The sequence below is a fragment of the Elgaria multicarinata genome, chromosome 1, assembly GCF_023053635.1.
Source record: "Elgaria multicarinata webbii isolate HBS135686 ecotype San Diego chromosome 1, rElgMul1.1.pri, whole genome shotgun sequence".
NCBI classification, from domain to species: Eukaryota; Metazoa; Chordata; class Lepidosauria; order Squamata; family Anguidae; genus Elgaria; species Elgaria multicarinata.
Window position 1 is genome coordinate 9,015,580 of NC_086171.1, and position 25,008 is coordinate 9,040,587.

Consider the following 25,008-nt stretch of genomic DNA (forward strand, 5'->3'; position numbering starts at 1 on the left):
GGGCGTCCAACTTCCTGCAAGGTCGATGCCGTGGAAGATTCCGCGTCGACATCCACACCCGATCACCAACCGCGATTGCCGGACCCTCCTGCCTTTTCCAATCTGCCCCCACCTTGTAGGCTTCCTTGGCAACCTGCAGCTGCTCCTGCACAATAGATTGCACCGCCTGTAATTCCTGCAACCACTGGTCTGCCGCAGGAATTTTGGTGGAGGGCACCACTGCAGGGAACCAACGTGGATGGAAACCACCGGTTGCAAAGAAAGGTGTTCACTGTATCGAGGCGTGTACCGAGTTATTATAGGCGAACTCCGCCAAGGGAAGCAACCCCGCCCAATTGTCCTGTTGGTAATTAGAGTAGCAGCGCAGGTATTGCTCCAGCGTGCCATTTGTCCGCTCTGTCTGGCCGTCTGTCTGCGGATGAAAGGCTGAAGACATGTGTGCCTTGATATCCAAAACCTGCATCACAGCCTTCCAAAAACGTGCCGTAAACTGTGCTCCCCTATCAGAAACAATCCCCTCAGGCAGTCCATGCAAACGAAAGACATTATTTACAAACAAACGAGCAGTCTCCTGAGCGGTAGGCAAACCTGGACACGGGACAAAATGTGCCATCTTAGAGAAAAGATCGACCACCACAAATATAGTGGTGTGTCCTGCAGAAAGTGGCAAGTCCGTAGTAAAGTCCATCGAAATCACCCGCCACGGTCCATCAGGAGTAGGCAACGGATGCAGCAAACCTGTAGGCCGCCCCCTTGTATCCTTTGCCCGGTGGCACACCGGACAGCTCTGGATGTACCGAGCAACATCCGCTTGTACCCTAGGCCACCAAAAGTCTCTAGAAAGCAGGTGCAAAGTCTTGTATAGGCCACAATGTCCAGCTGTCTGTCTGTCATGGCACAGCTGTAATACAGAGTCCCTACATACACCTGCTGGCACATACAACCAGCCACGGTGATATAGGAGCCCCTCTCTCATGCAGAAAGGTGAAGTTGCCTCCTCTGCTGCGTGGTCCCGCACAAAAGCGTCCTGCCTCTGCAACTGGTGAATCTGCTCCCGCAACGTCGGGGACACCTGCGCCGCAGCAAAATGTTCAGGTCGCAAAATCGTTGAAAGAACCTCCCCCTCTGCCTGCGCTGCATACTCAGGCTTGCGGGACAAGGCGTCTGCCTGGCGATTTTGAGCACGAGGAATGTACTTCAACTGAAAGTTGAAGCGCCCCCCAAAAAAAGACCAATGCTTCTACCATTGTGTCAGCTTCCAGGCCGTCTGCAGGTGTTCCAGGTTCCAATGATCGGTACGAACTTCCACCGGATACGCCGCCCCCTCCAACAGATGTCGCCAAACCTCGAAAGCTGCCTTAACTGCCAAGAGTTCCTTCTCCCAGATAGTGTAGTTCCGTTCTGGAGGAGTAAGCTGCCTGGAAAAAAAAGCACAAGGCAACCAAAAAGAGCCTCTTGTACTTGCCTGCAGAAGAACTGCACCCACGGCGACATCAGAAGCATCAGTCTCCACCACAAAAGGTTTACGCGGATCTGGATGCTGCAAAATTGGGGCTGCCGTAAAACGCTGCTTCAGCTACTCAAAAGCGGACTGCGCCGCTGGCGTCCACTGAAAAACCAGCTTGCCCCTCAGCAACTGCATGATTTGTTCCACCAGAATCGCAAACTCTGGAATAAAGCAACGGTAGAAGTTCGCGAAACCCAGAAAGCGCTGCACTTCCTTTTGAGTCCTAGGAGGCTGCCAGGACAGAACCACCTCGACCTTGGAGTGATCCATCACCACCCCCTTTGCAGAGATCGTATACCCCAAGAAGTCCACTTCTGTGAGATCAAATGCACATTTGTCCAATTTTGCATATAATCTGTGCTCACGAAGTCTCTGCAAAACACCCTTGACATGAGCATCATGCACCGCCTGATTAGGGGAATAGATCAAAAAGTCATCTAGATAAATAATCACAAAACGATCCAGGTAGTCCCTGAAAACGTCATTGACAAAATGCTGGAACACGGCTGGGGCATTACACAACCCGAACAACATCACGGTATATTCATAGTGACCATATCTGGTCTGGAAAGCAGTCTTCTCGTCCCCTTCCTTTATTCTCACCAAATTATAGGCCCTGCGAAAATCTAATTTGGTAAAAATCTTCGCATGTCGCAGACTTTCCAAAAGTTCCGGAATCAAAGGTAAGGGGTAGCGGTTACGCACCGTGATGCGGTTCAAGCCTCTATAATCATTACAGAGACGCAAATCTCCTGTCTTCTTGCATACAAAGAACACTGGAACGCCCACAGGAGACTTAGAAGGGCGAATAAACCCCTTCTGTAGGTTGGTTTCCAAAAATTCCCGCAAAACCGCCAACTCCGGTTCTGAAAGAGAATAAAGGCGCCCCGCTGGTATAGAGGCCCCTGGTAACAAGTCAATAGTACAATCATATGGTCTATGCGGTGGAAGCCTATCCGCCTCCTTCTTGTCAAAAACATCTGCAAAGTCTGTGTACTTAGCCGGGAGAGCTACAGCCGCAGATATTGGAGACGATGCCACGGCTGCCTGCACACGCTCCGGCCAACAATATTCCTGACAATAGGGAGAGGCAAAAAGTACTTCCCGCCGACCCCAAGAGATATGGGGATCATGCTGAGTTAGCCAGGGCATCCCCAAGACTACTGCAAAATGCGGAACAGCTGCCACATAAAAACGTAGTCGTTCCACATGCCCCTGGATCTCCAACCTCAACACAGTAGTCTGATGAGTCACGGGACCCGATTTCAAAAGCCGCCCATCAATTGTCTCCACCTGCCTTGGCTTTGCAAGCGGCTCTAGCGAGATGTTGTGTTGACAAGCAAATGCCCAGTCCATAAAATTGCTGGATGCTCCAGAGTCAATCATAACTCCAACTGAACACCCCTGAGCATGCTCCCATGACAGAGTTGCTGAGACCAAGAGAGGGTCTTTTCTGGATTCTGCATGAGGCAAACCCGCCTCTGCCCCCAAAATTCCCAGGCTAGCGACCCCTCCTAAGCCTGGGGAGTCCCGTTTCCCGACATAGACCCCTTCTGTCCCTTGGCAGGGCATACTCGAGCAAAATGCCCCCCAAGCCCACAATATAAACACAAGCCTGCTGCTCTCCTTCGCTGCTTTTCTGCCACAGAGAGGCATGATTGCACAGCTCCCAGCTGCATGGGCTCCTCTCCAGTACAGGGAGAGACCACGACCGCAGGTGCTGATGATGACTCCACCACTGGCTCCACCTTCCACCCTGTTGTTCCTCTCCACGCCAAATGACGAGCCGACAGCCAAGCGTCCATATGGGTAGCCTGTTCTATGAGCAAAGCAAGCGACATAGGTGGTGCTGAGAGAGCCAATTCATCCAATAGCTCCTCAGCGAGGCCATAACGAAACTGGGACTGGAGCGCACTGTCGTTCCAGGTCAGGTCTTGCGCAAGGAGATGAAAGTGAGTAGCATATTCTGCCACAGACCCCTTTCCTTGACGCAACTCTCTAATGCAGTGCTCAGCTGTCTCTGCTTTCACAGGGTCTCCCCAGATGGCTGCCATTTCCTTAAGAAAATCATCTAAATTGCTAAGCAAAGGGCTATCCTGATTGAGATAAGGCGTAACCCATTTGCTCGCAGACCCAGACAGCAAGGAAACAATAAAGGCTACTTTATGCCCATCTGTAGCAAAATCCTCAGGTCTGACTTTGAAATGCAGCTTGCAGGTTGCAATGAAGCTGTCCAGCATTCCCCTTTCTCCTGAAAATCTCTCTGGCATTGCTGCAAAACATTTACTCCTACGAGGAGGCAGCGGCGGAGGCTGAGAAGCCGCAGTAGTTGCCTGATTCACTTGAGCTTGGACCGTGATTACTAATTGGGTGAGTTGGGTCACTTGGGCAGCTAACTGATTCTGCTGTTCAAGAAGGTTTTCCATTATTACTTTACTTAACAGCAAAAAGTGCTGGTTATCATTGGTCAGACTTAATTCTGTCCTGAGGAAGCGGCTTTGCAACCAGCCACTTTTTAACTTATCTACATGGGCTGTGTGCCCAGACTGGGAAGACCGCCAGGTACCAGCAAACACACCAAATGAAGAGATAACACTTAATTTGTATTTCTCACACAGTTCAAAACATAAAGAAACAAAACAGTCTTTCTGTGCTTACGCCGAAGTCAAAGCCAGTCCATAAATCCATCCAGTTGTCATAAAGGGTCCGGGAGAGAGGGTCACGACAGTCCACAAAGCCAGTCCGAGTTCCAAAGGGCAGGAGAGAGTCACAGAGTCCAAGAAGTCCGTAGTCCAACCGATATAGCAGAAACACGACAAGGCCAAGGTTTCAAGGTCCAGAGCTTTCTCAGGCAAACCAGATTAAGTCTGACAAGATCCTGGCCTGCGCACTGTTCCTTAAATACCCAAGCCCAGAATCACAGCTGTTCCCTGTTTATCTGGCGTTTAGTAGCAATACGCTTGGATCTGCGTAACGCCTCCTTCTCCGCCCTTTGTTGTTTGAACGATGGCACCGGTAAGATGTTTGTTTGCTCTTCCTCTAAGGCTGAGCTGGAGGGAGCCTCTGCAGGCTGCTGCCCAGCCATGCTGGTACTGGGTCCAGCCTGCGGCTCTTCATCCCCAGACTCCTCATCATCAGATACCTCACAGTTCCTAACACCTTTTTATTCTCCCAGCATTTTAACAGTCTATAAATACATTTTAACTTGGTGTTTTAAATTTGTAATTTTGCATTGCTGCTGTTTTTATCTGGTTGAGCTTTTATATTGTATTTTATATTATGATTCTATACTGTTGTTTTATACTTTGAATGTTTTTAAATTTTGTGAACCGCCCAGAGAGCTCCAGCTATTGGACGGTATAGAAATGCAGCGAATAAATAAATAAATAAATAAATAAATAATAAATATGTCATCTGTGCTAGGAACAAGTCGTTGGAAGCCATGTTTCAGATGGAGGGAATGCAGGGGAGGTTGGGGGGGGACTTCCCACTCTATTTTAACACAAAACAGTGTAACCTTGCCCCAGTGCATTATGGGGAATTAAAATGGCAGGTGATCCACAGCTGCCTGGGGCAGTGTTGGAGCGGGTGCCACCAGAGGGCGCTTTGCCAGGGATTCCCTGAGGATCTTGTTTGAGTTTGCAAATCACTTGAAAATGCCCCTGTTTGCAACCTTGAATGTGAATGGAAGCAGATGCGCTCTGAAAATGTTCACAAACTACTGAACTTGCATCTGCAAAATGTGCACTCCAAAAATGCACGTCTCGAAGTGCATTTTCATTTTTCAATGGGGGGAAAGTGCACACTTTTTAAAAAATACACACAATAAGAAATTCATGACTTTTTTTTTTAAAAAAAAGCATAACTTTTGAAAATGTGTGTAAAGACGATGTGTGCCTTTTCCTGATCCTCTTCTTTCATTTTTAGTGAGGGCTGGCTCCAAGTTTGAGACGCGCCCTGACAAATTGGCCCCCGGTGGGTCTTTCCTACTTAGGTGAACCCCCTCAATGTGTCTGGGCATTGTGGGTCGTTAAAAATGGCAGACACACATCAACCCATACATGCCGCAGCAGCATTGGATCTATCAACAAAATGCTAAAAGTTGGGAAATTGCAGAACTTCTAACACATGGGGCATATAGAACTGTGTCAAATAGGGTAGATTCCTGCCTTGAGCAGGGGGTTGGACTCGATGGCCTTATAGGCCCCTTCCAACTCTACTATTCTATGATTCTATGAAATAGCTATGGGACAAAAAAAGACATACCAACTGAAACTAGTCAAAGGCAATGTCAAACACTTGACTTTAAAAAAATAAATATATGGCAGGATTTTATTTTATATATCAATCAGGGTCGTATGAAGCAGTATTTGTCAAGGCTTTCCCCCAGACTCTGGAAAGGAGATTAAATATAATCTCTTATGATGAAGAAGTAGAAAGAAAACTTCCAAGCAGCCTATGGATTCCAGCTATATCTTGATTTGTAAGGTAAGGAGGGAAAATATACATGTATTTTAAATGTACTATTCTCTGGCAATAATTAGATTTAAATCCAATGTATTTCTTTTTCTTTTTCTTTCTGTGGGTTTATTAATTTTGTTTTGGAAAACTAATGAACCTTTAAATAAAAATAATAATGGCAGCTGGCATGCAGACCCAACCATCTGGTGCAATGGCGGGGACAGATTGAACATCAGAGTGGGTGTTATTATTATTATTATTATTATTTTATTATTATTATTATTTATATAGCACCATCAGTGTACATGGTGCTGTACAGAGTAAAACAGTAAATAGCAAGATCCTGCCGCATAGGCTTACAATCTAATAAAATCATAGTAAAACAATAAGGAGGGGAAGAGAATGCAAACAGGTACAGGGTAGGGTAAGCAGGCACAGGGTAGGGAAAAACTAACAGTAGAAAGTAACAGTAGAAGTCTGCACAACATCAAGTTTTAAAAGCTTTAGGAAAAAGAAAAGTTTTTAGTTGAGCTTTAAAAGCTGCGGTTGAACTTGTAGTTCTCAAATGTTCTGGAAGAGTGTTCCAGGCGTAAGGGGCAGCAGAAGAGAATGGACGAAGCCGAGCAAGGGAAGTAGAGGCCCTTGGGCAGGCGAGAAACATGGCATCAGAGGAGCGAAGAGCACGAGCGGGGCAATAGTGTGAGATGAGAGAGGAGAGATAGGAAGGAGCTAGACCGTGAAAAGCTTTGAAGGTTAACAGGAGAAGTTTATATTGGATTCTGTAGTGAATTGGAAGTGTAGTGTTCTTGGGGGGTTTGTCTGTGGGGGCCCCTGACACCTCCCTGAGGATTCCAGATGGCGGCACTGGCCTTGATTTCAGGGCTATCCTTTTGCCTTTAAACAAATCTATGGTGCACCCACACTTAGAATACTGTGTACAGTTCTGGTCACTACACCTAAAAAAAGATATTATAAAGCTGGGGAAAGTGCAGGAAAGTTTCAGAAAGTGCTGGAAGGGATTCAAAGGAATCCCCTGACCTCCAGAGACAGGGTATTCCATAGGAAGGGGGCCACCACACTGAAGGCTCTTCTGTGGACTCCAATCAGATTATAGGTCCATGTGGAATCACCAGGAGCATGTCCTCAGACGACTGGAGTGGAGCATCTCCCCTACGAGGGAAGGTTACATCAACTGGGATTGTTTAGCTTGGAAAAAAGGAGGCTAAGGGGAGACATGAGTAGTACAAGTATGACCATCCATCAAACTCCTAAGCCCCGCCCCCTGACAGGTGCCCCTCCCCTTTTAGACCGGAAGTCCCGCCTTAGACGGAAGTCCCGCCTCCGGAAGTCCCTCCTCCGGAAAGAGTGGTCACCTGACATGGATCACATGACCCCAGCGGGGTCATGTGACCCCTCTAGGGTTGCGTCAGACCCCCCTCGACCAATAGGAAGGGGTTTTAGAGCCCTAACCCTTACGGGATTGGAGAAATCCCCCCTAGATTGATATCTCGATGTTGATTGGTCCAAAGGGGGTCATGTGACCCCTCTAGGATTGCGGAAGGCTGGGCTCGACCAATAGGAAGGGGTTTTAGAGCCCTAACCCTTACGGGATTGGAGAAATCCCCCCTAGATTGATATCTCGATGCTGATTGGTCCAAAGGGGGTCATGTGACCCCTCACGGAAAGCGGAAGGCCGGCCTCGACCAATAGGATGAGGTTTTAGAGGGTGCATGTGGTCCTGTAAGGCCAACCCCCTCGCTCTAGACGCGTATAGAAGGGAGCCCCCCATTTTGCCTGCCCAGACACGTTTTCCTGCATAGAGAAGATGGCGAATCCAACCCCAGCCAGCGGATCTTCAACAGTGCCTCTACAGACCCCCCTGAGGAATCAAAACAGAAAGATGAATAAGATGGCGAATCCAACCTCCGCCAGTGGCTCTTCACCAGTTCCTCCACAGACACCCTTGAGGAATCAAAACAGAAAAATGAATAAAGCCTCACGTAAACGGTATATCAGCTCTAGTTCTGAAGATGATGTTTTCCTCCCATGTAAACGTCTAGACATGGAACAAACGGATCAGCCTGAGACACTCCAAATGTGGCACAGCGTCTTAGAAGTAATTTCTGCAGAGAACCTTGAGGTAATCAAAAATCAATCTATCCGTCTCTGTGCAATACTTACCTGTGGTATAAAGGCCCTCATACATGTTCTATTTATAGGCATCCGCTGTGAAAACACCCAACACAGAAAGTTCAGAGGTCCCCCCAGTTTCGGCCTTGATAAATATGTCTTCAAATGGAAATGCTGAAATAGAGGTGTGTGATTAATTCTATAATTTTAGACTGAAAACTCTGATGTGTATCTTTAATATACTAACCACCATCTTATAATTATTTTTTCAGGATTTTAATCTTACAGCTGGTCAAACAGGACCCGTCCACATGTGTGAGATTCTCGGGCTGCAAGCTAGTGAAATAGCTTATACCTCTCCACGAATGAGACGCAAAGCTATGGATATGCTAGTGCGATCTACAGTTTTTGCAATTTTGAGACATTGTTTAAACCAGTACCTGCATGAAACCTGCATGGGGTGTACTTTGAAGGCGCCTGGGCAATCCGCACACGAGTGTCTAGTCTGGCCCAAAAGTGTCATATCTAGAAAATTGCGAATTGTATGTGGGAAAATCAGTTTTAAAAGCATATTACATGTTGTCATTCTAATCGGTTACAGTTTAAACTGTCTTGTTCTCACACCAAGGCACGTTGATCAAATTTTGATATTAATTACAAAAATTGGGAGGTCACACAACGCCTTGAAAACATTAAATACACTCCTGAAACCAGTACATGAACCGTTTTTAAACCGTGTCGTACATGTTATTCAGAAAAGAAAATATCAATACTTCATGCAGTAGGTATAATAAAAGTGATTTATTTTTTAAAAAAAACATTAGTGTTTGCCTGTTTTGTAAAAAGAAAAATCATAAGTTGATCCATGCAGGGGCATTGCGTTGCCTTTGCTTTTTAGCACTTCTGTGAGAAAGGATAGGTGTGTGAACTGTTGTTGTTGTAAGGCTCTTGGGGGATTTTAGCTCATCCAAAGCTTCTCTGTTAGCAGGGTTGCCCACTACTGAGGTTGGAACGTTCAGTTCAGCCAGTGCCCTCATAAAAACATCCCAGCCTTTACACAGTATTAGAAATGCTGAAGGTCATGATTTAAAAGGAGAAATTATAATCATAGAAAATTAGTAAAGGAAAAGACAAGTTTTACGTTATGAAGGGGAAAGACAGAATCATGTACATTGTATTTTAAATCATATGAATTACACCTTCGTATAACATTAGTTTTCTAAGAAAACATGTGCCTAAGAAATGTATGTGCCTATTTAGACATTTCTCTTAAATTACAGCAAAAAAAAAAACTAGCTATATCTACACAGACTTCAGACCCTTAGATAAAATACCCCCAAACATACAGGTAAATAATACTCACGTGTTTTTGTTGCGCTGTATCTGCAGGCCAGGTTCAGGAAAGAGCATATCCGCGCAGCGTCTTTTATAACCCCATGTCTGGGGGCGTCTTCTATAACGATTGGTTCCCCTTGGGATAGTTTCTAATTGGTCATTAGATACATCATGTGACATAGGGCATCTCCACCCCCCGCCACACACACCCCGCCCTACCCAACCAATAACGGGCTCCCCCTAGGGAGAGATTCTAATTGGACATTGGGGACATCATATGATATATGACCATGCCACACCCCCACCACCCCACCCACCCACCCACCACCCAAAGAACAAACAAAAAAAGACCCTGCAAATCAAGCTTTTTTAAGTATAATTAGTAAATTGTAGGTCAGTCATATTTATTAAAATATTCTAGAAGACGGTTTTAGGGTGTGTGCGTGCTCTACTATTGACCAAGGTTTGATTCTCCAACATCTGCATGAAATAAAAGTTATAGGAGCTCAAATAGGCAGGCTTTTATTGATTTAAAATTGACCTAATTTCAAGAGAGAGGTTATGGGGGGGGGGGGGGAAAAACTGAGGTTACATATACTGATCCCAACTTTTTTAATGGGGTAAAGCAAAGAAACCAAAACAAAAATAATAAAGTATGTCCTCTTTAAGCCACACAAACAAATTTGTGTGTGTGTGTGTGTGTGTGTGTCCAGTGTTAGGATGCCCCAATGTTGTGTTCCAGATGTAATTGTCCATTTAGAGATAGGGTATATTTCTTTTTGAGACCTATATATGGATCCTTGAAAAGTTCAATCACAACTTTTAAAGCACAGCTAGAACCTTTTTCTTTTTTTCCTAAAGCTTTTAAAACTTAATTTTATTATGATTTTATTAGAATGTAAGCCTATGCATTAGGGTTTTGCTATTTTATTGTTTTACTCTGTACAACAACAACATGTACAGTGATGGTGCTATATTATTATTAATAATAATAATCCTTAGGATTTATTACAGTTTGTAAAGCTTATTTTCTCACCCAAAAGCTAAAATGACAATTCAAGAATGTTTTGTTAGGACCAGTTTTTGTGCAGCCGTCTGGAAAAAGGCTGTTGATTAATTTTATTGTCTGTTGGGATTTTTAATATTACAATGTAGGGTGTCTCAGAAGTATAGAGTTTATTATTGGCTGAGGTTACTTCAGGTCAAACAATACGGTGGTTCTCAGAAACACTGGTTCTTGCATTTTATCTTCTAATCAAGATTAAGTAAAATTATAACGATGAGTCTATCACCTAACCGATGTCACCTTTTAAGAATCTTAGAATGTTTCCCCTGAGAACAATGGATCGTCACATTTAGGACATTTCCCCATCACCCACCCCAGACTAGGAATGTCAAAATGATGAGTCTATCACCTAGCCGATGTCACCTTTTAAGCCTCTTAGAATGTTTCCCCTGAGAACAATGGATCGTCACATTTAGGACATTTCCCCATCACCCACCCCAGACTAGGAATCTCAAAATGATGAGTCTATCACCTGGCCAGGTCACCTTTTAAGCCTCTTAGAATGTTTCCCCTGAGAACAATGGATCGTCACGGAAACCTTTTAATCACATTCAGGACATTTCCCCATCACTCACCCCAGACTAGGAATCTCAAAATAAGGTGCTGTTTTTTTCCCCAGTCCTAAAAATAAATTTTTTAAAACATATTTATTTTGTGATATGAAACACCCAGCTATAAAAAAAGAAGAAGTCTTTTTTTAAAAACAACAACAACCCCCCTATTAGAGGTGGCTTTTATTGTGAAACTCATTACATGATATACAGCATTGTGATGTTTGGAACATATCTGATCTATGTCTGTACATATTCTTCTGGGTTTTTAAAGATTGCACCACCATCCGGTCATTTCTTTCCAAGTTTCGAGAATACAAGTCTTGAATCTGTCCAAATGTTAAACCCTTTGAGCGCTGTTGAAGAAAAAATATACAGTGATACCCACAAACCATCGAATCTGGGGCTTGAACTTGTCTTGGTTGATACACAATCTTGGTTGCATTTTTTCTTAAAAATGACAAAATAGTTTTAGGAAATTGTTCATAGTTGGGGGGATGACCGTAGGAATCAAAAAATTCCCCTCCCGTGCCTTCTGTCAAGTAGATAGCCAACCAATGCTCTCCAGGTAATTTATGAGGATGTGTGTTCACCACCAATGATACAGGTCTCTGTTGTAACCGCAGTCTGGGTAGAATGTCGCAGGGAAACACGCCATAGAATGACCGTTTAGTATGGGGGTTTGAACTGAGTTCATGTGCTAACTGGATGCTATCCATGTTACATATAGTCAAAAAGAACATTCCGTCGGTTATTAATCTGAATTAAGCTATCAAAAACCCCATAGACAATCATATTTATAGTGTCAGGCAGGGCTCTACTAAAGCGAAATTCAGCCCTCAGGTTTCCTGTTTTAATCAAAGAATAGTGGTCACCCCCCTCTTGATCGGGGGTTAGATCAAATGCAAACAGGGTGTAACCTCTGGCATACTCCTCACGGTTAATTAAAAGCGCCCGGTCTTTCATGTGTTTGCCAGCCGCCTGTACAAGGCTCATGTATTCTCTGACACAATTTCCGTCCTCAAAACACGGTTGAAAAGGTTTGGTGGGTATCTGTTCTCCATCCAGGTAAAGGGCCGCGAAATTGGTATTAAAATGTTGAAAATTAAATGGGTTTTTATGATAATCACCGCTATAAGAGTCATTGTCGACCATACCGATAATAACTTGCTTAGGTAATTGACCCAAAAACAGGTTTTCCTGATTGGCTACACGGCTCCCTCTAGGAATGCTAAACACTTTCATGCTGACACGGTCCACAGGATATTTGGCGTTAGAGGTCAGCAACGCTTCGGCATGGCCCAGACGTACACCTGGAGCTACTCTGACTTTTTTAACAAAAAGTGAGGCTGCCACAATTTGAAGTTTGAAAGGCCTATCTGCAACGTCAGACATTAAGCAGAAGGCATCTTTGCTCCGGGTAAGTTTGATTTTCACATCAACCCCATTTAAGAGCAGCTTTTCTTGGAAAAACAGGTCGGAGTGGAGATGACCCAACAGATCTATCTTCCTGCTTTGCGCGGTCAGATTTGCCCTTCTAATAAAACCGGTATTATCTCCCTCCAGATCCGCAGATTCATGTTCGCCAGCGACATCTTTGAAAAACAAGGCTGTAGAGAATTGTGTCTCCAAGGTAGCCTGACTGTAGTTTAGCACAGCTTCAAAATACCCTCGATAGGGATAGGAATTGTTGCTTTGGCTTATTAAACGATCGCCAAGTGTCACATCCAGCTGACTAAAGAGGGATGCTATTGGATAATTCACCAGGCCTACCTCCTCATTTACAGCGAGGTTGGTTCTGTCAGGATTGACAATTTTGCAACACACATAAAGCAAAGTGTTATTTAAGTCCATATAATCTTCCCCATTCCCTGGAATGTAGAAATCCAGTGGTGCAGAGTCTGAAAGGGCAGAGAGAGGGGGTACCTCTATAAACAGGCTTCTCTCAATACTGGTCTGTGTTGGGCCAATGTTGAATAAATCAAGTTCAGATTTAGCGCATTCTTCAGAGCCGCAGTGGATGAAAGCCATGGCGATGATTTTAAAATATATCTCTTTTAGCTGTAACAGACCGTCGTCTCTTTGATACAACACGTCTCTTCTGACGTTTCTTTCCTCTTGGTCGTTTTCTTTTAAGGTGGCGGGGTGGTCCAACCAATCTAACCCGTGAGGCCTTTCTTTTTAGAGGGCCCCGCCTTTTAATGTACATCAGGCCTGATCCGTCTTGCGGTGTTGGGGTGTTCACTCTGTTCAAAACCTCATGTGTAACATGTCCTATCATGTCTTTAGCAATATTACGTGCAGCAGTTTTTGCATGGGGTTTAATGATGTCTATACCTCTTCTCAACAGGGGTATAGCTTTTCGGAAAAGGCTTCTGAAAATACCACCAAGCCCTGCGCCATACATCACGGGGGCCCCATGGTAACCAGGCAATGCATAGCCAGCCTGTGCCTTATAATAATTCCTATAAACAGCTGGATCACCATAGCTTTTCAGAATAGCCATTTTTTTTAAAATACAGAGGCTCTCCGTGGGCGAAAGTGCAACTTCACAGACACCTTCCCAAAACAAAATGCTACGTTTTTGTTCTGGTCGTTCTTTATTTCTATCGTGATGGTGTCAATGTGATCCTTGATTACAGGCAGGTAGTGTGGTTTGTCATAACCAATGGTTACACAGCGGTTGTTCTTTCCACTCACGGGTACGCAACGCAGTAACGGTACATAATAGTCTCCTACTATCTGGTGCTCCACTATATCTGTGTACACGTATAAGGTATTAAAGCCCTGGGTAATGTCCGCATGAAAAGGGAATTCTTTGACTGGCATACCAGGCTTTGCGCCTAATATGTGGGCCAACTCTGCATCACATTGAAAGATAACACCTTCTTCGGGGTTTAGACTGACTTTTCTAGTCACAGAGTCGTACTGTAGGACCACTTTATCCCCCCCATATATAACTTTGTTCATCGCATTAATCAGCTCGGGGATGTCTGCATAATAACCATTGCACACAACTAAATGATGCATACTTCCCTTGTCAGAAATGTCAAATCGTGCGCAGGTTGTTAGAGTCTCCCAGGTGTGTGGATACTGTATTTCAGCTAACCCCACTTCCCAAGGCCCCTGGAGATCCAGAGCTCTTGCTAGTTGTATAGTGTATGCAGAACTCTTGTTATTTGGAAAAGCTGAAACACAGGCGTTGCTGGGCAAGGTAACGTAAAACCCTTGATCACCCATACTTCCTCTATACAGGTTCACGTAGATCAGAAGCGTTCACCCAGCTGTTGAACTTGCTAGGCCAACCTAACCATTTAACTAGGTGACATTTTCTTCGACCCCTGCCTTTTGTAGCTAAGATTTCTTCAATCCTATATGCCCTATCCGACCTGGCATTCACTTTTTGTAATTCTTCAGGATAGAAGGTCCCCAGCACTGCATCTCCTTCATAATCTTTTAACAGATATACAGGTCTCTTTGCTCTTTTGATGACTTCATCCACGATAAATAACTCCGTGGTAAAATTCTGTTCATAGCCCTTAGCAAAAACACCCTTACATTTAGATACCCGTACATGATCCCCTTTTTTGAAAAGTGGTAACTCTGCCTTTCTCTCTATATCGTGAACATATACGGTTCTCCAAACAGCCAAGGAGTTAGACTTATTAACATCAACGGGCCTAGTTTTGATAGTTCTGTGAAAGCTATGGTTATAACTTTTTAGGAATTGGGGTAGGACATCTATATATGTGTATGTGTTGTTAGCTGTGAAATACCTCCACATTTTTGTTTTTAAAGTCCTATTGAACCTCTCCACAACCCCAGCTTTGACTTCATTATTGGTAACAAAATGGTGTACCCCCTGTTTCTTGAATAGCTGATTCACATCCCTGTTTAGGAACTCACGACCTTTATCTGTCTGTATTTTGCCAGGAACTCTTCCGTCTCGTGTGAAAATAGCTTTGAAAGCGGCGGACACCTGCCTACCTGTCTTGTCTTTTAGAACCTCTGCCCAACCATATTTAGACAGAATATCTATAACCGTTAGAATGTATTTGTAGCCCTTGTTATATTTAGAAAATTGCTGCATATCGACTAGATCGGCCTGCCATTGGGCATCCACCTCAGACACAATTGTTCTATTCCTTTTAAAATGGATCCTGGCTGGTTTATGCAGGGTGTAAGCATCCTGATCTGACAGCCATCTGATAACATCTCTTCTGCTCAGGTCTTTGCTCTGTTTTTTGGCCTCCTGAAATAGGGAGTTCACACCACCCAACCCTCCTACGTGTCCGGGGTTATAATAAATATCCCTTAGGATTTCTTCATGATCTGCCATATTATAGGTTAACACAAGAATGGTAACGTAAGTTCACAACAAAATGTTTTTATTGACTCTGCGGCATCATTTTTTTAAATTTTATTTTAATTTTCATTGTTCAGATTTTTTGGAAACACATGATATGCAGGAAATGTTGACTGCTCGTGAAGTGTCAATCTGCATTTTCTCAAAAGCACCATGGGCCTGTGTAAAAACAAAAATATAGGGGTTTTTAGTAACCAATCTGGCCTTAATACTATGAGCAAAATTCATATATAAAAATACTCACATTCTCCGTCATAACGTCCATCGGTTCTTCCATTGGCGGGTATGTATCAGGATCTTCCTGCTCCATTTTCTCTTCAGACGGTAGAACCAATTTCATAAGGCCACTGCCATCCACAGCTTCATCATTGTACTTCTCCGCCTTTAGGCGCACATTTTTTAAATCACAGCCACAATCACACTCTGTATCAGACCATTGCTCGGTACAATCCATTCTCCAATCACCCCACTGTGAGGTTTCAGGAAAATAATTTGGCTCTGCCGGGTGCACAGATGAGGGTAAACTCCCGGGCATTCTCCAATCGAGCCATTGTGAGGTTTCAGGAAAAGAATTTGGCTCTGACGGGTACACAGATCCAGGTAAACGCCCAGTTGGCGGGTATGAGAAAGACCGAAACAGCTCCGGCTTTTGGGGCTGAAGAGGCAGGGGTGCCAGTGGATAAGAAAATCCAGAAGGCCCAATGGATAAGGGTTCACTCATTGTGGCATCAGAACTATTATTTATAATATTCTGTGCTGGCGTTGCAATTTCTCTGTCTTCTGGAGGATATGTGACAGCACGACTCACCCCTTTCTTTCTGTTTTGATTCCTCAGGGGGGTCTGTGGAGGTACTGTTGAAGATCCGCTGGCTGGGGTTGGATTCGCCATCTTCTCTATGCAGGAAAACGTGTCTGGGCAGGCAAAATGGGGGGCTCCCTTCTATACGCGTCTAGAGCGAGGGGGTTGGCCTTACAGGACCACATGCACCCTCTAAAACCTCATCCTATTGGTCGAGGCCGGCCTTCCGCTTTCCGTGAGGGGTCACATGACCCCCTTTGGACCAATCAGCATCGAGATATCAATCTAGGGGGGATTTCTCCAATCCCGTAAGGGTTAGGGCTCTAAAACCCCTTCCTATTGGTCGAGCCCGGCCTTCCGCAATCCTAGAGGGGTCACATGACCCCCTTTGGACCAATCAACATCGAGATATCAATCTAGGGGGGATTTCTCCAATCCCGTAAGGGTTAGGGCTCTAAAACCCCTTCCTATTGGTCGAGGGGGGTCTGATGCAACCCTAGAGGGGTCACATGACCCCCTTTGGACCAATCAACATCGAGATATCAATCTAGGGGGGATTTCTCCAATCCCGTAAGGGTTAGGGCTCTAAAACCCCTTCCTATTGGTCGAGGGGGGTCTGACGCAACCCTAGAGGGGTCACATGACCCCACTGGGGTCATGTGATCCATGTCAGGTGACCACTCTTTCCGGAGGAGGGACTTCCGGAGGCGGGACTTCCGTCTAAGGTGGGACTTCCGGTCTAAAAGGGGAGGGGCACCTGTCAGGGGGCGGGGCTTAGGAGTTTGATGGATGGTCATACTTGTACTACTGACATGATAGAGGTGTACAAAGTTATGCATGGTGTGGAGAATGTGGAGAGGGAGACGTTTTTCTCCCTCTCTCAAAATACTAGAACCCAAAGAAAATACTACTTCACACAGCGCATAGTTAAACTATGGAACTCACTACCGCAAGATGTGGTGACAGCCACCAATTTGGATGGCTTTAAAAGGGGGTTGGATAAATTCCTGGAGGAGAAGTCTATCAATGGCCACTAGCCCTGATGGTTGCGTGCTACCTCCAGTATTTGAGGCAGTAAGGCTGTGCGCACCAGTTGCTGGGGAACATGGGTGGGACGGTGCTGTTGCCCAGAGAGCTTCGGCTATTGGGCGGTATAAAAATGTAATAAATAAATAAATAAATAAATAATGTCCTGCTTTGTTGGTCCCTGGCCGATGCCTGCTTGACCACTCTGTGAACAGAGTGCTGGACTGGATGGACCATTTGTCTAAATCAGCATGACACTCCTTATGTCCTTATAGATAGCACAGCATATAGGCTAAATTCCTCAGCACTACATTCTTTATTGCACTAGAAAATTGTGTGTGAATATGGAGGGGGGGTCTTAATTCTTTGCAGCTTCCTTCCCTTCCCTTATGCAGCTGAATCTCTGCTGATGCATGTCTTACAGGCACCAGGGATGATTTCCAGGGGGTTGTCTTTGTGCTTAGACTTCTGAATGGGAAGTTAGCAAGGCGATGTTATTATCCTCCTCAGATTTTTCTCTCCTCTGCTTGCATGAATGTGGGGGGTTGCGGGTCAGTGAATGAAGAAACAAGAAATTGGCTCTTGTCCAGTGTTAACTCAAAGGCCCATGAACAATGCTTGAGATGAGGGACTCTTGATTTGCACGAAAGAGCCAGCTTGTTATCTGCACAGCAAAGAACGGGAAATTGTCCATCTCCTTCTACAGACATTAAGGCAGGCATTCAACAAGGGGGTTAAACCATTGTAGAGGACTGGAGGCCTTGGAAGGCCCTCACAGTTTTATTAAATAACTAACCAAGTGCCCTTTGTCATGATGAGCAGAGGGAGCAGAAATCCCGCACGCCTCCATTGGTTGGTCTGTTGGAAACATTGTCAACACCACTCTCCAGGTTTACAGCTCCTAGGGTGGATTCCAGTTGAGTATTTTAAACAATTAATAGCTTAAATAAAAATTCAAAACATCCCTGAAATAGCAGAGCAGAACAGGAGTAAGGGCTGTTGCAGAGGGGGGGAAAAAGAGGGGGGAGAGAGGTCTCAGGAGAAAAGTTTATTGTAGACATTTCAGCCTCTGGTTTTTTTTAAGGCCTTCTTCGGAGGGGCTGTAAGAGTACCGATATCAAAAGCAAAGATGAGACCACACAGAACTTAAACCCTTTTTCAATTATAACAGCACGTTGCAAGCACAGCCTGTGGAACCACGTAAACAACAACTTAACTTCAAGAAAATATGCAAAATTAAAATAAGAGGCTGAAACGCGTCGGACTTTTGTACAATGAAATTTTCAACAGTGAGCCTTCTCTCCTTTTTTGTGTACCTCTTGGATGCTCACCGGCCTTGTGCCCTATCTTTGAGGAGACTTGTGGGGAAATCGGGTGTTGAGCGTGGTCTTTGGTAGTGAAGGGTGGCCTCCACTGGGCTTGTGTTGGAATGGCTCAGATTAAGCTGAGCTATTCCTCCTCATGGTCATGAATGATCATCTACTTGGTAGGACCACCCCAGAACTAGATGAGACCCCACAGAGGAGGAGGCCCTTATTCCTAGTTCTACTCTTCATAGTGGTCAAGTAAGTCAACAAAAATGTCAACGGCCCTGCCGAGACCACCACCCTGGGGTGACACTAGAGATATGCGAATTAGCAAAACTTGAGCTCACCAGTATTCTCCAAATTCCATCTTGAAGCTGGTTCAGACACAAGTCCTTGTCAGATTGTGAGCATTTTTCTTTTCTTTTCACATGAAACCCCGTGTGTATTTTCGTGTATAGTCTGCCTCGTGTGACGCAGAGTGGTAAGCGGCAGTTACTGCAGCCAAAACTCTCCTCACGGCCTGAGTTCGATCCCAGTGGAAGCTGGTTCTCAGGCAGCCGGCTCAGGTCGACTCAGCCTTCCATCCTTCTGAGGTTGGTAAAATGAGTACCCAGCTAGCTGGGGGAAAGGTAACCGCGACTGGGGAAGGCAACAGCAAACCACCCCGCTACAAAGTCTGCCAAGAAAATGTCAGCGAAAGCAGGCGTCCCTCTAGGAGTCAGCAATGACTCAAGTGCTTGCACGAGAGGTTCCTTTCCTTTCTTTTCTGCCAAATATATGCATCAGTTGTGTGCATCTTTGAAATGGACGTGTTCTTCTCCCATGGATTAAAGTGTGTTTCTGTGCATTTTTCAAAACTGCGCATTTTTTCATGCACATTTTTCAAATGTATGCATGCTATCAAATGCATTTTCAAGGGATGTGTCTGCTCCGTGAATCACATTGCCAGCTCAGAAATGTACCAACTTTGACCACACATGGTGTCCAAGGCCTCATCTACACCAAGCAGGATATTGCACTATGAAAGTGGTATGAAAGCAGTATATAAAAAGCAGGAGCCACACTACCGCTTTATAGCAGTATTGAAGTGCACTGACAACTGTTGGGGCCCATTGACGCATACCATGTTCAGCTTTCATACCACTATATCCTGCTTGGTGTGGCTCCTGCCTTTTATATACTACTTTCATACCACTTTCATAGTGCAATATCCTGCTTGGTGTAGATGAGTCCCAAGTCTCTCTTTGGTTCAGAAAGTGCCGAACGGGTAAATGCTGATCAAAAATGAACTGAAACAAAATTGTCATACCTCCCTAGATTATGCTCCATGGTTTTGGACCCATTCCCCCACCTGCAGATCACCCCCAAGACAAAAGGCAGCACTACGTCTATACAGGATACACAGGCCGTAGCTAGACCTACCTTTTAACCCACGACGGAGGAGGGAAGATCTTGCTTTGTGTTTAACGTGAGATCCCTCCTCTGTTTACATGTGATGCACAGAAGGAGAGGTGTCGCACCCGCCATTTTTTATTTTTTAAAGGGACAGCAGCGCACAAACACTCGTGTGCAAAAAGGTAAATGTTTTTTTAAAACATTAAATTACTTTCCCCTCTCCCCCCTCCCTACCCCCAAAGGGCGCAGCTCCTGGCTCCTCACGAGGAATCGCACGGAGCTGGGTCAACCTGCTGCACCTGGCCACACGTTCCGTGGTCTCCGGCTCAGCCCAGGACCGTGGAAAAACTGGGGCCAAAGGGGAGGGTGAGATCCTGGGGCAAGGGAGGGAACATCCCTCCCTGATCCTAGGATCCCCTGCGCATCATGTGGACACACAGGGACGATCCCAGGGTTTGCCCTGGGATAAAGCCCCGTCTACCAATGGCCCCAGAGTAGGAGGAATGGTGTACATCTGGCAGCACTTCAAGTATCTCCGAGCCCTATTCATGAGAAGGCTGCACACTCTGGAACAGGGCCTTAATAATCATCCAGGAATGCTTTGGGCAGCAATATCAACCTTAAAGCTGGTCAACTGGACTCCAGCCATTGTTAAAGCAACATCTCTCTTTTTGTGCACCGTGCTGGACAGCTCCTTTGCTAGCTTGAACTTCTTTATCCTTTACCCACGGGTCTACTCTTGGTAAGGCAGGATTTGATCTACAGGGCATTGCTGGCAGGAACGGGGCACTCATGCCCTCTTTCAAAATTGAGAGATATCTTTACATATGAGCCTATCTGAACAACACGAGTCTATCTGAATCAATAGCAACCATATCTCTGTTCCAGAGCCTCCATCACCTAGGGATGGATGAATCTGTCAGTTTTATGTTCCAACACATCACTTAAAAAAAATAATAATTCTCAAGGGTGTTTTTGCTCCAAACGTGAAGAATTTTGCAAATTTTGGGAAACTATTATCAAACGTAAATTAAAGTCTTGCTCCTCCACAGTGGTCAAAATCTATAGGTACACCTATTACAGCATGGACAGGACCATGTTGTACCTGTCTGCCATGTAGCTGGTAAAAATGAGGAGTCAAAGATGGGTCAAGGCACATTCCTAAAAAAGAATTTTGGGATTCTTGAAGGACTACCTTCTCCCACATGAGGTTGAGCACCCACTGTGATCTTCATCTGAGACTTTGCTCTGTGTTCCATTACCATCAGAAATTTGGCCGCGTAGGACATGGTCTTTTTGGTTGTGATACCCAGGCTATGGAAGGCTTTCACCAGGGAATCCAAAAGACCCTGTTTCAATGCGTTTGGGGCACTCTGTTAAGACCTTTCTTTTTAGGCAGCTTTTCATGCTGATTTAAGTTCCACCCACCCATTGTAAGTGAATTATATTTTAGCTGGCTCTGTTTTTCAGCTCTCTTTTTTGGTTTTGTTGTCTTGGTTATAGCATGTTTCAACTTACATCTAGGGATGTACAAGAATTTCATTTCATTTCATTAAACATCAGAACATTAGTTTGCGCAAAGTGATCAGAAATTTGGGCAAATTGCGCAACCCGCAAAAACAAAATGAGCAAAGAAAGTTCCTGGAAAGAAAGGAAAGGAACCTCTCGTGCAAGCACTGAGTCACTACTGACTCTTGGAGGGGCGCCAGCTTTCGCTGACGTTTTCTTGGCAGGCCTTATAGCGGGGTGGTTTGCCGTTGCCTTCCCCAGCCATTATTACCTTTCCCCCAGCTAGCTGGGTACTCATTTTACCGACCTCGGGAGGATGGAAGGCTGAGTCGACCTGAGCCGGCTGCCTGAAACCAGCTTCTGCTCAGGCCGTGGGGAGAATTTCAGCTGCAGAAACTGCTGCTTTACCGCTCTGCGCCGCACAAGGCTAAAGTTCCTGGAGTTTAGGGGAAAGCTCATACCTCGGCTCGCCTGCACAAATCTCATCGTGCACATGGTGGAACTCATTTGACTCGAAAAAGAACTGAATTTCCTAGTGAAAGGCACCCCCAGCTGAACCTAGTCACTGTTTTAATTTCCCACAATGCCTTTGACCTAGCATCAATATGGTGTATTGTGGGAAAATTAAAAGGCTCTGGGTTTCAATCAGAACTAGCCAGAACTTTAAAGGAGCTATGCTAGATGATGAACTTGATGCTGAATCCTACTCCAAAAGTATGCTCAGTACCTTGGATAGTTCTTTCAGAGTTTTGATTGGTTCTGATTGGAATCCAGAGTGGATTCTAATCCCATTGACAATGGACCCACCAGCTTTCACTGTGCTCAATCCTAATTGGGCTGCTTTGGGGTCCCCCCTTAAGTCTCCCCCCCCCGAAATTTTGCCTTTTTTCTACTTCTGCAAACTTTTGGTTCTCTCAAGCTTTCTGATTCCTCCATCTTGTGCATGGATGGTGCTATTTTGGCTACAAAAGGACACAGGGAGAATTGAGTTTTCTACTGGAATATAAGACACTAGCTGTACCCGGCGTAACATACGCCGTTGCAGCATATCGTAAAGTTTATTAATTAAATATCATCGCAGGGGCGGGGGCCACACAGGTGGGTCTCCACACAAGAGAGAGCCTTCTCAGCAGTGGCCCCACACCTGTGGAATGAACTCCCACCGGTGGTCCACCGTGCACCATCCTTACAAGCTTTTAAGAAGGCCTTTAAAACGTTTTATTTTACTATGGCCTTTTCATAAATGAACTAGCTGTACCTGGCGTAACATACGCCGCTGTAGCATATCGTAAAGTTTATTAATTAAATATCATCGCAGGGGCGGGGGCTGCTTGGAGGCCACCGATACAGCGCTGTCTGGCAGAGCTGGGGGGCAGGGAGGTCAGAGGGTGGGGGAGCAGGTGTCTCCCTCTCCCCAGAGTTCCTGTCAGACTTGGGCCACCCACCCAGTTCGCATGAGATTAGGCTGGGGCCAGGGCTCGCAGCAGGTGAGCGGCCTCCCATCCAGCCACCAAGGGCCCCGGCCGTGCCTCACTCATGATCCAGACCGTGGCACTGCCCCCTTCATGAGGGGGAGTGAAGACAAAGAAAGGGGGGTAGGATTACCTTGGAAAGCCCGGAAGAGTCGGACGAGGGGCTTAGCAAACTCTATCAGCTGACGTTACATGTTGTTACTGTTGCTTAGCAACCTGTATCAGCTGAAGCCTTTACAGAAACATACCTAAGCATTTTATATATATAGATGCAGGCCCAATGCAAATCTCTTTCCCCTCCCTTGCCAATCATATATAGAAATAAAATGCCCTGAAACCAAATGGAGGCCCAGTCGAGATGGTCTAAGGCCAGTGTTACATGGTACATAGCGCACACGCCTGACGAAATTTGGGCCACTGGGTTTTGCACTTGCTGTAGTTTCTGAACACTTTGAGATCAGTCCTCAATAGAAGGCAATATAACAATCAAAGGGCACAATCCTGCACGTGTTTAGACTGAACAAAAGTCCTACAACTCCTACTATTCCCCGCCAGTATTTATTTTATTTATTTATTTATTTCATTTCATTTCTATACCGTCCAATAGCTGAAGCTCTCTGGGCGGTTCACAAAGATTAAAACCATGAAGAACACATTAAAACAACCAACAATTTAAAAACACAAATACTAAATACAATCTAAAAACCACCACCAGGATAAGACCACACAGCAAAAATTGATGTAGGTTAAAATATGAGATTAAAACAGCAGAGATTAAATTTAAGTTAAATTAGGTGTTAAAATACTGAGAAAATAAAAAGGTCTTCAGCTGGCAACAAAAGGAAAACAATGTAGGCACCAAGCAAACCTCTCTGGGGAGCTCATTCCACGGCCAGGGTGCCACAGCAGAGAAAGCCCTCCTCCTAGTAGCCACCTGCCTCACTTCTTTTGGCAGGGGCTCACGGAGAAAGACCCCTGTGGATGATCTTAAGGTCCAGGCAGGTACATTAGGAGGAGGTGTTCCTTCAAATAACCTGGCCCCAAGCCTATTTAGGGCTGGCAGTATCCACTCTAAATGACTGGTGATTAAGGCATAGGGTCACAATGGCCAGATTCTCCTTATGTAATGATGTCAGTGTGACATGGGTTGTCATGGGAACGGAAGGAGGGAGGAGAAGGGAGTGGCAGTTGGAAGCAGTTGGAAGGAGGAACTGGTGGGACAGAAAGGAGAAAGAAAGGAGGAGGGGGGGAAAGGAAAGGAGGGAAGTTTTCTGGGGATTTGGGGAAGAAAAGAAGGGCTTCCATGTTTGACTAAGGCTGTAGCTAGACCTAAGGTTTATCCCAGGATCATCCCGGGTTTGTCCCTGCCTGAACATTGGATGCCCTGTGTGGCACTTAGATGAACAGGTTTGACCCCAGGACAATCCTGGAATAAACCTTAGGTCTAGCTGTGGCCCCAGTCCTGGTGCGTCATCCAGATTCCTTATTTCCGGTCACATCAGGATAGGGTGTATGTTGGTATTGGGAAGACAGGTAATTGGGGAAAACTTTACAGTGGGCTTCCATTTTTAGCAGTTCCTCTTCATTCCATATAACATTTAATTCCAAGGAAGCCAAGGATCCCCCATGGAAATCAAGATCTTCTGCTATATTCCATTCCTTCTCCCACCCAAACATCCTCACATCAAACAATAACTCAAATATCCAACCGTCCTTCTGTTGGCGAAGCCGACCACGTATAAGGCAGAAAAGCCATTCTCTTGCCTTAATGAGATCTCTTGAGTCCTGCCGGCCTTCTGAACACTGCTACGATGATTCTGTTGGTACCTTTATGTATATCGTGGGAATGCAAAATAGAAACTGTAGATTTCGGTGGCTGAAGGGGACCTATTCATCAAGTTCAACATCATTGCAAGTAAGCGCAATCATAAGCCAATGGAGAAATCAAAACGCAATAAAATTATAGGCAGTTTGTGGAACAGAATCTCCAGTGTAATTTGCAAGTATTTGCTTCTTTAGTCATGTTTTTACGTATGTAGAATCGCAGACAGAAGTTCTCATAAAGCAAGGATGGGAACTGTAAA

The 25,008-nt window shown here is 45.2% G+C and overlaps 1 protein-coding gene across 1 annotated transcript in view; it reads right to left on the reverse strand.

Annotated features, from left to right (window-relative positions):
* Nucleotides 1-268: 268 nt before the first annotated feature.
* GHRHR (growth hormone releasing hormone receptor) overlaps nucleotides 269-25,008 on the reverse strand; it is a 101,955-nt gene continuing 77,215 nt past the window's right edge. The window contains exons 14-17 of the mRNA XM_063147536.1: nucleotides 15,661-15,798; nucleotides 13,631-13,837; nucleotides 995-1,168; nucleotides 269-412 (exon numbers count right to left, since the gene is read on the reverse strand). Of these exons, the coding sequence (XP_063003606.1) occupies nucleotides 269-412; nucleotides 995-1,168; nucleotides 13,631-13,837; nucleotides 15,661-15,798 (663 nt within the window). The remainder of the gene's footprint in view (nucleotides 413-994; nucleotides 1,169-13,630; nucleotides 13,838-15,660; nucleotides 15,799-25,008) is intronic.